At 48.2% G+C, this 16488-nt stretch overlaps 1 protein-coding gene across 3 annotated transcripts; it reads right to left on the bottom strand.

Annotated features, from left to right (window-relative positions):
• Positions 1 to 878: 878 nt before the first annotated feature.
• Positions 879 to 5751, bottom strand: LOC126502495 (haptoglobin). Of its 3 annotated transcripts, none has more exons than XM_050143529.1 (5): positions 5676 to 5751; positions 3638 to 3720; positions 3290 to 3391; positions 2594 to 2668; positions 879 to 1785 (listed from the first exon to the last, which is right to left on the bottom strand). In XM_050143529.1, the coding sequence occupies exons 1-5, from the start codon at positions 5678 to 5680 to the stop codon at positions 1007 to 1009; spliced, it is 1044 nt and encodes a 347-aa protein (XP_049999486.1). In that variant the 5' UTR covers positions 5681 to 5751; the 3' UTR covers positions 879 to 1006. The 3 variants fall into 3 exon arrangements, with proteins under 3 accessions (XP_049999486.1, XP_049999485.1, XP_049999484.1); XM_050143528.1 differs by lacking the exon at positions 5676 to 5751 and adding an exon at positions 5518 to 5558; XM_050143527.1 differs by lacking the exon at positions 5676 to 5751 and adding an exon at positions 4507 to 4565.
• Positions 5752 to 16488: the final 10737 nt, after the last annotated feature.

Genomic DNA, 16488 nt, shown 5'->3' with positions numbered 1-16488 from the left:
CAGGTCCTTGTCTCCCTGGACCCCACAGCTCTGCACTGGGAAGATGCCCAGTGACTCCAAGCATGCAGGCAAGTGCTTCCCTGGTGGCCTCATACGCTGTGAGGAGAGGCTGTTTGGCATGTGAGAGGGTAGACTAGAGAAGGGCTGAACTAAGACTTGGGGCAAGGAAGTGTATTTCGAGGTAGAAGGGCATGTGGCTTGTCTCCAAACCCCAGGGCAAGCTGAGTTTTTCCACTGTGGAAGAGGAGCCGCTGAGAAGGAGTTCCCAATTCAGCCGAGTCCCAGCACATTCCAGCCAGGGAACTCGAGAGAGTTACTAGTGTTTGTCCCTGATGGGAAAGATCTGGGGAAAATAGCAACCAGGGAACTTAAGTCGCCGGGCAAATCTGTGGGCTGAGCTGTGGTTAGGACCCATTGAGTCAATAAATAGCCTGCCTGCAATGTGCGCTCTTTTGGTTTCTGGGCACTGGCAGGTGGAAACACAAACACAGGCTTCTGTCACAACCCTTGGCCCACTCTGAGCTCACACGCCTCACAGGCTTTCCTCACCCGCTTCAGAGATGTGACGGGATCTGCTGCTGAGCTCAGAGTTTGCAGTCAATCAGACCGGGACCAAGTTCAGCCCCATCGTTAAGTAGCTGAGTGACCATAACCAAAGCACTTCACCTCTCCAAGTCTCTTTCCTTCACTGAAGAGCAAGGGTCACAGTGATCTCTCTCAGACCTGGGTTTCATAAACATGATTCCCCAAGTCAGGCAGTCTACAGCACCCTAGGGATTTCCTGGCACCTCAGGATGGGGGGGGGGTCCATTTTTCCAGTCCACCCTGCTTGGCTGCCCAATACTGTAAATGAGAATAAAAGCCCCAGACTACAAAGGTGCCAGAAGCAAGTTCTTTATTATTGACCGAGCAGTGCGGGGCTGGCACCTGCCCCTTCCTCCCTGGTGAATAGTGCTCTCAGACATAGACTGCCAGCCTGCCTGGGCATAGTCCAGTCGGCCCTGCACTAGTCCTGGGCCATGGTTTCCTGAATCCAGTCCAAGATGGAGTTCACTTTCACGTACACGCCGTACTCGGCCACAGAGCAGCTCTTATCGAAGCTCAGGATCCCAGCTGCATACCAGGTGTCCTGCTCCAGGTCGTGAATGGCGAAGGCACTGCCAGCATCTCCATAGCAGGTGTCTTCCTGGTACTTGGTCATGCCAGCACAGAAGGTATGTTCATTCAAGATGGGCTGTACCCCCACAGGACTCTTGTGGGCCTTCTTCTCGGGCACTGTGCTGCCCTCATAGTGCAGCACACAGCTGTCCTGGTCAGCCACAGGCAGCATGACATACTTGAGACGTTCAGTAAATCTAAAGTTGGCATTCCGCCCCCAGCCAGACACATAGCCCATGCGGCCTGGGGCTGCGTAGTCTTTGGAAGGCAAGCAGATGGGCATCACTCTCTCATTGACGGGCACCTTCTGCTTGAGCTTGATCAGCCCAATGTCCACCACAGAGCGGTTGGGGTGGATGACCACCTTCTCAATCTCCACCAGCTGATTTCTTCCCACAGAGAGTCGTAAGGTCGGGGCGATGTCCTTGGCTTTCGCGTCCTCACTGTGATTCAGGTAGAGGTTTTTGGCCGTAGTCAGCAGCCACTGGTCACTAATCAGGGTGGCCCCCGTGATGAGGTTATGGCGGGAGACCATCTTGGCCTGCCAAGGAAAGCTGCCTTTGGCGTCCAGAGAGCCGCCGATGATGCGCTGCACCTGGTCCACGGGATTCTTCGGCTTCCCGCACACTGCAGAGGGAGGGAGGGACGTGAGCAGCAGTGCGGAGCAGGCCCCACCCGCGGAGGCCCTGGGAGCATCAGCCGCTGCTGTTTCTACACCAAGGAACATTCGTTCTGCCATTGCCACCCGCCCCTCACATTTCTAGTATTTACACAGTACGTGACTTAGACAGAATTTTTTTAAACCCTGGCTGATAAACTGCTATATAAATATATATATACCTGCATACGTGCATACACATATATAAACATTATCACACACAAAAATTCCACAAGTTTCTGAAACTCAACGAAAAGACTGGAAGCTGTATGCATGTTTCATTCTCAAAGATGGGCGTGCAGCGGTGTTAGCAGGAACACAGACTGTTTACAGATGTTGACGTTAACCCAAAGCCCGTTGGCAGTTCCTGCCACCGATTGTAGAAATTGAGCAAAATCCTTATCCAGACAGAAGAGGGGAGAACTATGGAGTGCAGGGGTCCTAGCTGTTCCCCATGTCCTGCCTTACCCCTTGTGGGCTTAACTTATTTTGTCCCCAGCCTGCTCCTTCCTGGGACATTCACTTTACCTTTGACCAAGTCTCTGTAAACAGACGTTCTGTCTGGAGGCATCTTCATGGGAAGCTGGGTAGATTGAGCCAAACCTCTTGGGCCTAAATGGCCAAGCCAATTACTAAGCTTTCTGGGAGTCGTTTTGTCCCTGCTTTGCTCTCTATAACCTCTGTCTTGGTTCTCACAGATTCAGACCACACAAGAGAAACACGGCTCTGCCACATTAGCCTCCATCCCTGCCCACGCTCTAAGAAATCAGCACCTACCTGCCTCGCATTCAGGGAGTCTCTCTCCAAGGTCTTTGTTCACCCACTGGTTCTCATTGTTCAAGGTATACACTCCTGAAACAAAGGGAAGAGATGAACTCAGGGAACACAAATTCGGCCTCGGTGCAGCATGAGGAGATTCTAACCAGAAGGGTTAAAACGTCGGAGGAAAGGGAGCAAAAAAAGGCCGGAGTACTGGGCCTCGAGTCACGTTGTGCCTGGCAGGACAGAAGTCAGTCATGACAGATGGCAGCATAGGACAGGAAGAAGTCAGGATTCAGACAGACCCTGACTCTGCCTCTCACAGGCTGTGCCTCAGTTTCCTCATCGAAAAAAAATGAAACTGAGAGTGTCTGTGCAAAAAAAAAAAAAAATGCTATAAGACCCACAGGAGCTTTAAAGACACAGTGACATTCTTAGAAACTGTCGAGAATAGTGAGGCTGCCCAGTGTCATAGGTGAAGATTGCACTCCCGGGCAACAGGGGTTATGAAGTTGCTGCCCCAAAAAGGAAGCTGAGACAACTTAGTTTAGCAGAAGGACCACCAACAGGAGACAGAAACTTTATCAGAATCTAACTCTCCTGGCTCCAGGCAGTACTCATGAGGTTTCTGGCCAGGTACCCCAGCCCTATCCATCATAGGGACACCAGCCAGGGCCAGGGCTATGCAGGGAGAGACACTCATCCAGGCCTGACCGTCTCCTTTGGTCCTCAGTCTGTAGAATTGGCGGCAGCGATAGCGAACCAAGTGCTCCACGTAGCCGTTCGCAATCTCCGGGGGCCGTGGGCAGCTGTCATCTGCCAAGAAAAAGAAACCAGTTAGGGTCATGAATGCCCAGATGGCTTCCTATGAAAAGTCAGCCAAGAGGAAGCTGCCCTGCACGCCAGACTCCCTTGCACCCCCAAGTGGAAGCTGAGGAAGGGAAGCCCCAAAGATTTAGTGAAGAAGAGGGTAGGAAGAGAGGAGCTGGGTCTTCCCTCACATGGTGAAGCCTTGATAGGGCCACACTGGGGCACAGTTCCTGGGAAAACCCAGAGGCTCACCTGCAGTATCCATGGCATCATTGCCCAAGTCCACAGCAAAGAGCTGTCCCCAGAGCAGGAGAGTGACAACGACTCCCAGGGCTCTGCAGAGAGGTGGCAAGATGGAGAGTTGGTCGCCTTGCACGTGTAGTCTTGCAACACGCATGCACGCACACACATGCGCGCACACACACACACACATTCTATTAAGAAGCTAGTAAAGAAAGAGAATGGAGCTGTATCCTCCCTACGCCCAACCTGCCAACCCCATCCCCACAGGCTTCAGCAAACTCCATATCACTGGGAATTCTTTCCAAGCTTCAGAGAGAGACCACACAACAGAGGAAGGAAGGCCACCAGTATGACAGTATCCATGCCTCTGTTCTCCACACTCTGAGACGGAGGCAGGAGGATCAGGGCTTTGAGAACACCCTGTGCTACATCGCAAGTGCCTGTCTCAAAACAGCTGAGGGAGGTGGGGTGAGAAAAGCGGAACGGAGTGGAGAGAGGCACAGAGCTGTGAGCCTTTCTCAGTGATGACCCACGATGCCCAGCAAGAAGCTTCTGCCGCATAGCAGTGAAGTCCTGGGCTAGGAAGACACCGTTAGTACATTGTAGCTAAATTAAAGGTGAGGGCTATGGTTTATCTTGCTATTCTCGCTACTTTCTGAAATGTCCCATCATGAAAATGTCATTTTAATGTATAACTCATCATAGTTATCGTTCTTAAGACCCAATGTCACTCATTGCCCAGGCTTGTCACAAACTCAGTTTCCAGAGTCACCGGATGCACACCGTCACCCCTAACTCATGTCTGGCTGTTCGTATCACTTCCTGAGTGTTTGACTTTAAAGGGTGGTATATCAAACCCAAGAATGCCAGATGATTACCTGGGGAAAACTGACTTCCTAAAGGCCTGACAGTGGCTGGCCATCACTGGTGCACAGACTCCACTTAAAAGGGGACCAAATCCCAGCAGATGCTGGCCAGGAAGGAATTTCTTGGTGATGTTCTGCTTCTAGTCTTTTCTCGGCCTCCAAAGTCTTTCTAATTTGATAGAAATCCGGGTGCCTTGATTGTGTCACTAAAATGTGAGACTATTTTCTTTGTTTCACTAAAAGCAGGCCTATAAATAGGCATAGTCAATATTCCAGGAAGCTGCTATGTACCTGGTCAAAACAAAGCCTCTATAAACTTAAGAGGAAAGGTCCTCCTTAGAGATAACCAGCTCACCCTGACGGTTCTGGCCTTCCCAAACTGCTTTTGATCTTCTGATTCCTCTTGGGTTGAAGCAGACCAAGTCCCTTCCCAGGCACCCAGTTTGGGGGGAGCCTGACCTTTTTTTTTTTTTTTTTTAACGACACCCTACTCCTTATCCCCCCCATCCCATGCTGCCAACTTCTAACCACAATAGTGACTCTGTGCTTGTCTGTTTAGTTCTGTGTGTAAATGAAATGTGGAAAAGACCCTCCCTTGCCAGCTGGTTGCCCTCCCCTTCCCCTTGTTCTCAGCCACTCATGAAAGCAGGACCAGTAAGGGACCTTCAATTTAAAAAAAAAATCAATAAAAAGCCTAATTAACAGAAAAAAAAAAGAGAGAGATAACCAGCCCATGTGAATGCATGGATGCAGGAGGAGGGGCTTGGTCACTGGCCCTTCACTCCCTGGGGTTCCAGGCACATCCTGCCTTTGACTTTTCAGCATGACATTGCCACATGCAAAACTCACAGCTCAAACTGCACAATCAGGTTACAGAAAGAAAAGAAAAGAAGAGGAAAAAGAAAAGAAAAGAAAAGAAAAGAAAAGAAAAGAAAAGAAAGAGAAAGAGAGGGAAAGAGAGGGAAAGAAAGGGGGAAGGAGGGAAGAAGGAAGGAAGGAAGTCTCATAATTCTCTAAGCTTACAGTTTTGGGTTGAGCTGCATTCACGGCTATCCTCAGCAGCATGCGGCCTACAGCCCATGGGCTTGCCTCACCTAGAACTTTAGCCCACTGGTCCCGTTCCATTTTTTGCGCCTCTCCCACCGAGTACCCCAAGTGTGAGATGTGCACCGTGGACTCACCTCATCTTGGCCTCTCTTGCCGACCTCCTGCTGTGGTGACTCCCACTGAGCCTTTTATGCAGCAAGGGTTCTACCCCACCTCCTTCTCTTCCAATTCCGTGTTTGCACAATGTCGGCCAAGGTCATCAGTTATGCCAGTAATCAAACCACAAACCAAACCCCTTTCAAGAGTTGAACTCTTGCTTCATGCCTCTCCTGTGGTATTGTTTTACAAATCATGAAGAAATCTGGCAGCTTTGTAATCCCTCCCACTCACCACAGTGGTGGAAAACCCCAGAAGGTGGGACGGAGAAGAGGGCCTGTCAATCTGACACTTTTTTTTTTATGGAGGGGATTATCAGATCTTTCTTTGAGTTATTTCAAAGCCCTTTTAGACACCCCTGTGACCCTACCTACCTGGGACTATAAAGGAAGTGTTTCCTTTTCTCAACCATGCACCTAAGTGTGGGTATCTCTTTCCTGGTTGTGGAAAGTTCTGGAACCTGCAGTCAGTAGACTAGGTTTATTGGGTCTTGGCCCTTTGATCTTTTAAGTAATTAGAGCAGCTGTAGTATAGACTAACATGGGACCCTCATGCTGCCTTTTACTCCGGAGTTTTCAGTGCTGACAAAGGTTTATCTTAGGATCATTTCAAGATAGACTCTCTGGGTTGGCCCCCCTGCAGCCTCACTCAGGGAGAGCCAGTGGGTAAAGAAAAGGTTTGCATTTCATAGTTGCTTCCCAACCTGTGTGGACATCTTCCTGTTGCTAAGTATTCCGACTTGAAATCAGGGAAATGAGCCTGTGACTCCTCTGATTGCTCGCAGCAGAAAACCACACCATGTGGTTAGTGTAGACACCGAGCAAGTTCAATAGCAGGGCTTGCTCTAGCTTCGTAGACCAGTTTCTAGTCAAGATGGGCAGCTGAGAAACATCAGTGTTTCAGTCAAATACCTGCCCCGCTATGCTGTTCACTCATTCTAAATGTCTTCACTCATTTAAAAAAAAAAAGTTAGCTGTTTTTAAATTAGATTGTACCAAAGAATTAAATGGGCTGTTTATAGTGGCGTCGATGTCATCAAAACAACTGAGAAGAACACAGGACTGGAAACTGATGTGCGGTGTGGTCACACGATGGAAGGCTGGAAAGCCATGAAAATGCCTGAACAACAGAGAATAGAGAAAATCTTTTTTTTAATATTTATTTATTATGTATACAATATTCTGTCTGTGTGTATGCTCGAAGGCCAGAAGAGGGCACCAGACCCTATTACAGATGGTTGTGAGCCACCATGTGATTGCTGGGAATTGAATTCAGGACCTTTGGAAGAGCAGGCAATGCTCTTACCTCTGAGCCATCTCTCCAGCCACTAGAAAATCTTGTAGTTTTCAACAATATACAAAGTAGCAGGTGATTGCATTGGGAATAATACTGCTCTTGTAATGCTCAAAACCAGGCGCAGTTTGGTAAAGGATTCTCAAATATGATCCCAAATCGCAAACAGTATCAAGAAAGTGAAAAACAGGGCTGGAGTGATGGCTCAGTGGTTAAGAGCACTTGTTGCTCTTCCAGCGAACCCGGGTTCGATTCCGAGCATCAGATGGTTTACAAAAGCCTATGATTCCAGCTCCAGGGTACCCAGTGCCTCTGACCTCTCATGCAAGACATGCAAACACACACTGGGTACCCAGTGCCTCTGACCTCTCATGCAAGACATGCAAGCACATACCTACACATAATTTGGAAACAATAATAAAAACTAAAAGCAAAGATGAAAAAATCCACAGAAAGGGAGAAAATGTTTGCAGATATTCTATTTGATAAAGGCTTAGTACCCAAAATATGTGAAGGGCTCCTACGGCAAGACAAGTCTTAGGGAAGAGGTGGGGGAACTGGACCCTCATACACTGCGGTAGGAATGGAGATTGGTACCTGCTCCAAGGCATAGCTCTGTGGTCTGTTCGAATGCTGATCCCAGGATTCCTGTGTCCTCCACCACCACCCCTCAATTCCACCTGTAGGTGTGTTGTGCAATGGTCCCTCCACCCAGATTGAAATATTCCATACTTCAGAGAAGCTAAGCAAGAAAATAAACAACTCAAAATAGCTTCAGGACGTCCCCAAAAGTGACCAGATTTACTAGGCCCATTCCTGCCAGAGTAAATAATAAAGCTGCAAAGAAGACTCTGAAGCCAGCCAGCTGCCTGGAGGAGAATTAGACCAGAGTCACTTGGCAAGGACACCCTCCAACCTGTTGAGTGACCTGCAGGCTGTGCAGTGTGCTCCAGATTCCTAGCTCGTGTGAGCTGTCACCCACTCTGGAGCGGGCTTTGGTGATATAGATGTCCTTTCCACTCCTGTAAGTAACCTCTCGTCAATATTCCAATCAACAACCCTGCCAAAACGCACTGGCTAACCAAGTTGGACTTGGGCGCTGTAATACTTCCATCTGTCACAGGACCCCCATCTGAGGTGAGCAGACATGTGTGGTGCATCTTCCCCAGGAAAAGTTTTGTCACATAACAAGGTGTCCACCAACAGGAGCTAAAACAAGAGGCTTTCTGGCAGTGTTCCCTGCAGCGCCTTCAGAGTGCTGGGAAGGTAGAAAGAGCCCAGTTATCCAGCAACAGAAGATTGCAGACTGATCTGTACATGCAAGAGATTTTTATCCCCCTACGGAAAAGAATGGAGCTGATTGACGATCCTATCATAACCTCGGAAACCTACTAAGTGGAAGGAGCCGAAAGAGAGATTCGCAAGGCAGGAAGTAGATGAGGAACTGCCAGAGGAAGGGCCTGGCAAGACGGCTCAGTGAGCAAAGGCACTTGCGGCCAAACCTGAAGACCTGAGTTTGCTCAGAAACCACATGGGTGGATCGAACCACATGTACCTTAAGCATGTGCACACACACACGCTATCTTTTAAAATGTGAGAAACTGCCAGAAGCTGGAAGAGGGGAGCTGTTGCTTAATATTTGTGTAGTTTCTGGTTGGGTGGTGAAGATGTTTTCGGAACAGTGCCGGTGGTTGCACAACATTGCCGGTGTGAGCCATGCGGCTGAAATGGAGGCTGAGAGGGGCTAGAGACAAGCTGTACGTTCTATCTATTATTTTATCATAGTAAAAAAATAATGCAAGAAATAAATAGTAGATGAACTTTGCCACATGGGGGGAAGCGAGCAAAAATCAGCGGTGAATCGCACAGCCGTACCTTCCAGTAACATCGGAACTTTAGTTTTCAAGTTTTCAATGGGCTGGAAAACACAAAATGTGAAGTGCCACCCGTCCTGAGGAGGCGGCGAGAAGCTGCTACAGAGAGCACCTGGGAGGAATGAAAACAAAGGTGCGATGCCAGTGGCCCAGTGTGGCCTTGGCGGTAACCACAGACGTGTGCTTTCCCGCACTTTATTGTCTGCCCATGTCGCCACAAATGCAGTATCTTTAAAGTATTAAGTATTTTGTATTTTCAAAGATAATGGTGGAGGAAAAGCTCACCCAGGCCTAGCTCTCACAGACTGAGACCCATGTGAGCAGGGTTTGGGGAGCCAGGTCCCCACCGTGCACATGCAGTGATTCTGATGGTTTCCCGTTCCTAGGCCTACTCTAGGCTACACAGGGAATTCAAGACCAGCCTGGGCTACAGGCATAGCAAGAACCTGTCTCAAAAACAAAAGAGTTCATTCGGCTACAAATTCTTGAGGTTTTTGCCCACAACAGTAAAAGGTAAAATAAAATTTCCCATATTGTTTCTCCACTTCAAGGCAACCAATAGCTAAGGCTACTTCTGGTTATACATTCACATTGCTTTGACTGTATTTTTTCAGTTGCACACACAGCAAATGTGTGTGTGCACGTGGGGTGTGTGTGTGTGTGTGTGTGTGTACACAAAGGACTGCCTGCAGGAGTTGCTCCTCTTCCTCCACCATGTAGGTCTGGGGATAGAACTCAGGTCTGAACTTGGCAGCAGGTGCCTTTAGCCATTGAGCTGTCTCAGTGGTTCCTTACTTGGACTTCTTATATTGTTTGTCTCTTTCCTACGTCAGGGACCCCACTTTTTTCGTTTCTGTTGGTTTGACTTGTTTGTTTTGCTTTTTTATTTTTATGTGCATGTGTATGTGCATGTATGCACACATGTGCCAGTGCCCATGGAGACCAGAAAGATGGCCAAAAGAGGGTTTGAGATCCCCTGGAGCTATAGTAAGAGTCTGTGCTGAGCCACCCAGTGTGGGCTTACATAGGTGTTGGTAACTGCCAAGCTATCTCTCCAAACCCCTGTGTTTTAGTTTTTTGAAGAGAGCCTCGTGTAATCCAGGGTGTTCGCAAACTTGCTATGTAACCAAGCTGGTCTTAAATGTTCGCCTCTACTTTCCAAGTGCTGAGGTTACAAGTCTAGACCACCTTACCTGGCCTAAAGGCTCCCATTTTCTCTGCCATCTCTTTTCCTTCCCCCTCTATCTGTCCTAGGTGTATTTTATTTTCTGAATTTCTTAAAGTAAAAACTTACATCAATGTAAGCGCTGTACCTATGAGACATACGTTTAAAGCCACGCCCTCCCCTAAGCCTTTAACTTACATCCCATGTTTTAACACACTTTACTCAGCCATTGAAAAATATTGGCAGTTTTCATTCCCTGTCTTGTTTGTTCCGTACCTTATTTGGATTATTCATTTTTTATTTATATGAGTGTGTGTGCACGCTACATGATGCTAAACTTGCAAACATGGAAGTTTTTATGACTTCCCCATACTGACATCAGTTCCAACCGTGCTCACGGAACATATTCCGTGTAGCATCAAAGACTGGCCCATCTTTTTTTCTCAAGTTCTGTTGTTAGGTGCAGTCAATGTTAGCCGTCCTGCATCTTCCACTGGAATCAACCACCGATTATGAGATGTCCTCGCTCATCTCTAGTAACTCTTCTTGCTGTAAGAAGAAGAAAAACTAATTAGTGTTTCTGGGCTTCATCTTCTCTATTTATCTATATCACCTAGAGAACTTACCCACCCTTTGCCTTTTAATTGGAATATTTGCTTCGTTTATATTTAATGTAATTACAGGCAGGGTCACCCACAAGTTCTATTTTATTTCTCTGCTCCTACCTCCATTACCTTACTCAGTTATTGCTGATTTGAGTGGGGGTTGGTGAGGGTTTTGTTGTTGCTGCTGCTGTTATTGTTGTCTTTGTATTTTTTAAATAGAGTCTCACTCTGTAGCTCAGGATGCTTAGAACTCATTACGCAGCCCACTGGGTACTGGCAATCCTCCTGCCTCAGCTCTCAAGTTCTGGGATTACGGGCATAAGCCACCACACCTGTCTGTATTATTCCATTTCTGTATTTTTTGTTGGTTTTGTTTGTTTGTTTGTTTTGTTTTGTTTTGTTTTTCGAGACAGGGTTTCTCTGTAGCTTTGGAGCCTTCCTGGAACTAGCTCTTGTAGACCAGGCTGGTCTCGAACTCACAGAGATCCACCTGCCTCTGCCTCCCGAGTGCTGGGATTAAAGGCGTGCGCCACCACCGCCCAGCTTTAAAATGGAAAGATAAGCAGCATCTCAGAACTGGTGGAGTAGGGAAGGCATGAGCAGCATGGACAGAGAACCCCATGTTTTCCTGGGGTACACACGACTTTCCAGCAGGATCAAAGGAGGAGTGTTGGACTCCAGAACATGTTGCTCAAAATTGCACCTTGTCTCAATATGAAAATTACAGATGTTCCTGTTAAGACACCCATTTCTAGAACATCACCCAGCAATCAGCTGCCAGGGACTACGCGGCACTGCCCTGCCGGGAACACAGGCACTGCTTCCCAGCAATAGTTAGTCCTGAGTGCCTGCGATTCTGTTCTCAGAAATTGGGCCACTGGCACACAAACTTGCCAACGTCTGCACCATATGCACCGAAGTTTCAAGCTTTTAGAAAAACTTATCCAAAACATCAGCGTCCTCCCAAAATCAACCTAAACATTGCATAAAGGAAGAATTCCCAAGACCCCGGCTGCCAAACTAAACATGATCCTCAAGCCAACCCCTTGCAGAGACAGAAAACACGTGAAATCTGTCACAACTGTCAATAAAGTCTGCCTTTAAGAGCTGGGTCAAAGGTCAAAGGCAAAAGAATATTACTATAACTCTAAAGACTAACTGTATCCAAAAGTCATGCCGACTTTCCTCACTTCCGTCTCTCTGCATTTGTGGGACAGATGGCCTCGTGGAGCCTAGGTGACCAATGTCACCATGTTGTCATTTGCTTGTTCTCTGCCATCAGTGTCCCCAGCAATGCCAACACACAACTCAGTTCTGTTTGCTGAACCACACGGAGAGTAAACAGAACCTCTGCCCTCAAAGTTTGGGGTGGGAGCAGACATGATGCAACGCCACAGCCAAGTGCTACCTGCTCTCTCTACAGCCCTGAATGGCTGGTCCTACAGAACCAGCAAGCCAAGCCCCTTACAGAAAAGGCAGCCGTCACACAGTAATGACAGGCCACACGCGAGGGTCCTTACCATGAGCCAGGCACTATTCTGCCTGGATTCTGAGCACTACTGATTGGATTCGTCAAGTCCCCAAGGCAGGAGGACCCGCCATCATTTAACAAGCCTATCTTTATAGCTGAGACAGAGGGTTAGGAATTTTCTCAGAGTAACAAAGTCAGAAATAGTAAGCAGAGGAGACAGGCCTGAGACATACGCCACGCCCAGGACCACTAGGGGCCCTAATCTACAGGCTGACTTTTCCTGCGAGTAGGGGTCCTTCGCACCATGGGGTCCGGTTCCCACCAAAGTCACCTCTGGGAGCCAGCAGGTAGCAGACCCTTTGGTCCTGGGTTAGCATATGGCTTCCCCAGAAGAGATTGCCCACGCTGGCCAGGCTGAAGTCATTTCTCATTGGCTATGTGGGCCATGAGGAAATCTGTGTATCACGTCTGAACTATGAACATGACAGTGACACCCAACAGAGTGGGAAAAAGGCCACTAAGACGCTGGCACCCCAGTGCTTTGAAGAGAGCGAGGCTCTGAGAGAAGGGGCCTCTTGGCCCAGGTCTCCAGGGACATCCAAGGACACCAGTGGAAGGGCTGTGAGGAGCTAGCACAGATCACGTAGACCCACGGCTGGAAAGTACATTATTAGGCAAGAGCTCAAGCAAATGGCCTCATCACATCCAGGCAACAGAGTCCCCCAGTGCCAACCAGAGGACTGTTGTTAGGAGGAGCTGGGAGGAGCCACACAACCCAGGCCCCTGATGGATAGCTCTGGTGGGGGTGGAGTGAGCATAGAATTGTGTTTTTGAACAATCATTCCAAGGAATCCACTACCACACACACACGGTAACCCAGAAGTGACTCCCCTCCCCACTGTAGAGTTCAGGCTCCTTCTCCTGCCATGGGATGTGAGAAGCAGGATTCTGCCCCTTGTATTCGTGTGTGGCTTCCCAGAGACTAAGGGTAGAGAAGCATGGTCATCCCCATCCCCAGCACATAGCTCAGCCACTGACAACAGGGTCGCACCAACAAATAATTAAAGAATGAAGGACAGGGCCCAGATCCAGTTATGCACACTCTTGTGTTTGTTCTTAATGGCTAGAGACTCGCATAAAATGGAAATCCTGATCTCACCAGTCTGATATATTTTGGGTCCCAAGACTCAGGATCCACAGAAGACTGTTAAGAATCAGACTCAAGGGGGGCAGAAGAGGCAGGCAAATCTCTGTGAGTTCAAGATCAGTCTGATCTACATAGGTTCAAGCCAGCCAAAGCTACATAGTGAGAACCTGTCTCAAAAAGCAAAAATTAAAAGAAAAGTTCATTTTCTGGCAGAGGTGATGCATACTTTTAACCCCAGCATTTGGAAGGCAGAGACAGGTGGATCTCTGAGTTCTAGGCCAGCCTGGTCTACAGAGTGAGCTCCAGGATAGCCAGGGCTACACAGAGAAACCCTGTCTTGAAAAACAAAGAAGGAGGACGAGAAGGAAAAAGAAGAATGACAAGAATGAACAAGAACAAGAATGAACAAGAAAGAGAATGAACTAGAACAAGGAAGAACAAGAACAAGACTCAGCACCCAGGAGAATAACTGAAATTGCTACAGCCAGGACACTCAGTGACTCTGTCTGGGGCGGGAAGAGCCTGTGGTAGAATGTTATTTTAACTAGGCAAAGATGTGTTACTTTGTTTATGCTGAGGAATGTTACTTAAGCTGTGTTAAAGCTTGTTGCTTTTGTTTATGCTGTATTTGTTTAATGATGTAAGGACGTGTGTTTAACTATGAAAAGCATCTTTTTACCTTGCCTGCCTATGGTACCTGATTGGTTTAATAAAAAGCTGAACAGCCAATAGCTACTCAGAGAAAGGATAGGTGGAGCTAACAGGCAGAGAGAATAAATAGGAGAACCCTAGGCTCAAAAAGAAGAAAAGAACAAAAGGAGAGAATGAGGGAGACGCCTGGGACAAGAAGCCAGGCAGACACAGAGAGGCAGTGAAAGTTAGGTATGCAGAATTAAGAAAGCAAAAGGTAGATAAAGCGAACAGGTTAATTTAAAAGAGCTAGCCAGAAACATGCCTGAGCTAGGCTGAGCATTCAAAGCTAATAATAAGTCTCTGTGTTGTGATTTGGGAGCTGGTTGGTGGCCTAAAAGAAAAAGGCTGGGATAAGAGCCAGCCAGGTCTGATCCTTTTGCTTCTGGCCCAAGCCAAGTGGTTGATGGGAACACAGGAGGAGCAGCGACTCAACCCTCATACTGTCCCTCCTGTCATTTCCTGTAGGGTACTCCCCAGTTGGGATTTCCCACACCCAGGAACCGCCTCCTGGACATCTGATGAATGCGAACGGCTAAGCTCCCTCCCTCTCCCGAAGGTCCAGCCCTTTGGTGAGCTGGCACTTGCTTCCGTTCCCAGGTCATTCACAGCCCTACTGAAAAGCTGCTTTTGTGTCTTTCCCAAGCCTATCACAGCCCAACTGGGTGCCACTTCAGGTCACGCCCACTTTGCACAGACGCCTCTCCGTCATGTCCCCTGGTGTCCAGGTGCACGGACTTTATTTCCCACCCATTGGACCATGGGGTTCTTATGGAAAGATCCCCTGGCTGCTGAGACTTACTCAACACAGTGGCACTTACTCAAGACTAGGTGGCCCACTGACCCCCATCACATTCTCGTGGTGCACTGACCAAGATCTGCACCTGGAGGAAAAAGCCTGAAGTCCCTCTCAGCAGTAAGCAACATCTCTCCCGGGCTGATCCACAGTCGTGAGAGGCCTCGGTCCCTTTCCTTGCTGAGGTTAGGGTTGACTACTTAGAAGCAGGTCTAGCTTACAGCATTAAAGTGATGAAGAAGTAGGCAGAGCTCCTATTGGCCATTCCACGAAGCTCTTTCTGTCCTTGCCCACTGTCATCTCTGGAGGGTGACCCTGATCCCCAGAGCTAACGTGGATGCCAGGGCTCCAACCACCACACTCCTGTTGTAGTCGGAAAAGACCTCCCTGAAAGACCACCCAGTGCCTTCACACTGAACGGAAGAGGTCATATGACCAAACTCAGATATATCAGAGACCAGGAAATGCAGCCTTTAATCCAGGGATTAGGAATGCGGAACTGTCTGCAGGACTGCTCACCTCGCTAGACTAGAGGAAGCTGGGGAGTACACAGGTGAAACCTGCCTGGCCGTGGAAGGAACGTGGGGCCAAGAGGAGGCACTTGAGAGTATGCATGAACATTACAGGATGTCAGGGAACTGTGGCTCATTTTCTTAGATATAGCTATAGATTAATGGCAATTTAGGAATATATATGTATTCTCAAATAGTTCAAGTTATTATTTACTTAGGAATAAATTAAAATACAGTATATAAACAGCTTTACAAAGATTGACAGAGTAAACAGACAAGAAAAGACAGAATTCCCAAGTCTAGATGGACTATGGGTATTATCCCACTTGTTTAGATTTTCTGCACATCTCAAATTTCTTATTATAAATATTAGGGACAGGGCTGGAGAGATGGCTCAGTGGTTAAGAGCATTGCCTGCTCTTTCAAAGGTCCTGAGTTCAATTCCCGGCAACCACATGGTGGCTCACAACCATCTATAATGAGGTCTGCTGCCCTCTTCTGGTCTTCAGACATACACACAGACAGAATATTGTGTGTGTGTGTGTGTGTGTGTGTGTGTGTGTGTGTGTGTGTGTGTGTATTAGGTAAATTTAAAATAAATAAATATTAGGGACAGTCATTCTGCATCTGGTTTGGCTGTCCCAAGGCTTTCTCGTGGTGAGGCTCCCGGTGAAAGGCAGGGACTCGAACCAGTCAAAGCAAAGGGCAATGAGATTGATCCCTACAGTCCTGGCCAGGGTGCACGAGTCATCCAGGACCTCCTGTCCCCAGCTGGGGGGAGTTGTTCTGTGTACCTCTTAGCGCCCTCCTGGGCTTCCTGGCTCATTGCTGCCAAGAGTAGGTACAGACCTAGACTGGAAACCTAGATTTGCATCTAGCCCATAAGCCAGTTCACAGCACATACTGTGAGGACTGGAGATGCCACGTCAGGCGTGAAGATGTCTGACTTCTCTTAGCAGGTCAAACAACACGGTGCTTTCCCAGCATAGCCTCTGGCTGACCGTCCTTCCCCACCGCGAGCACAGCCCAAAGAACTCACACTTGATAGCCCTGTCGTGAGGCCCAGGATGACGACACCAGTGATCTCGGGTGCCCTCCAGACTAGGTCCCCAAGCTTCTCCACACCATGTCGTTTTCCATTTGTCTATGTTACCCACAATCGGATGGCATGCTTTCCTGTTCCTCTTCATGGGCAACTGGATACAAAAGTACTGGCCACAGAACCACATCAGAAGCAG

Source organism: Alexandromys fortis, unplaced genomic scaffold (genome assembly GCF_014885135.2).
Source record: "Alexandromys fortis isolate MF-2015 unplaced genomic scaffold, M_Fortis_MF-2015_v1.1 scaffold_1, whole genome shotgun sequence".
Classification (NCBI taxonomy): Eukaryota; Metazoa; Chordata; class Mammalia; order Rodentia; family Cricetidae; genus Alexandromys; species Alexandromys fortis.
The sequence above is the reverse complement of the archived record's forward strand: the minus strand, read 5'-3'. Positions and strand labels throughout refer to the sequence as shown.

Excerpts from the sequence above, each read along its gene's own strand:
- LOC126502495 (XM_050143527.1), bottom strand. The coding sequence starts at position 4,550 with ATGGCCAGCCACTGTCAGGCCTTTAGGAAGTCAGTTTTCCCCAG. Across the intron at positions 3,721-4,506 it reads AGGAAGTCAGTTTTCCCCAG|AGCCCTGGGAGTCGTTGTCA; the intron begins GTAATCATCTGG and ends ACCTCTCTGCAG. Across the intron at positions 3,392-3,637 it reads TGATGCCATGGATACTGCAG|ATGACAGCTGCCCACGGCCC; the intron begins GTGAGCCTCTGG and ends TTTTCTTGGCAG.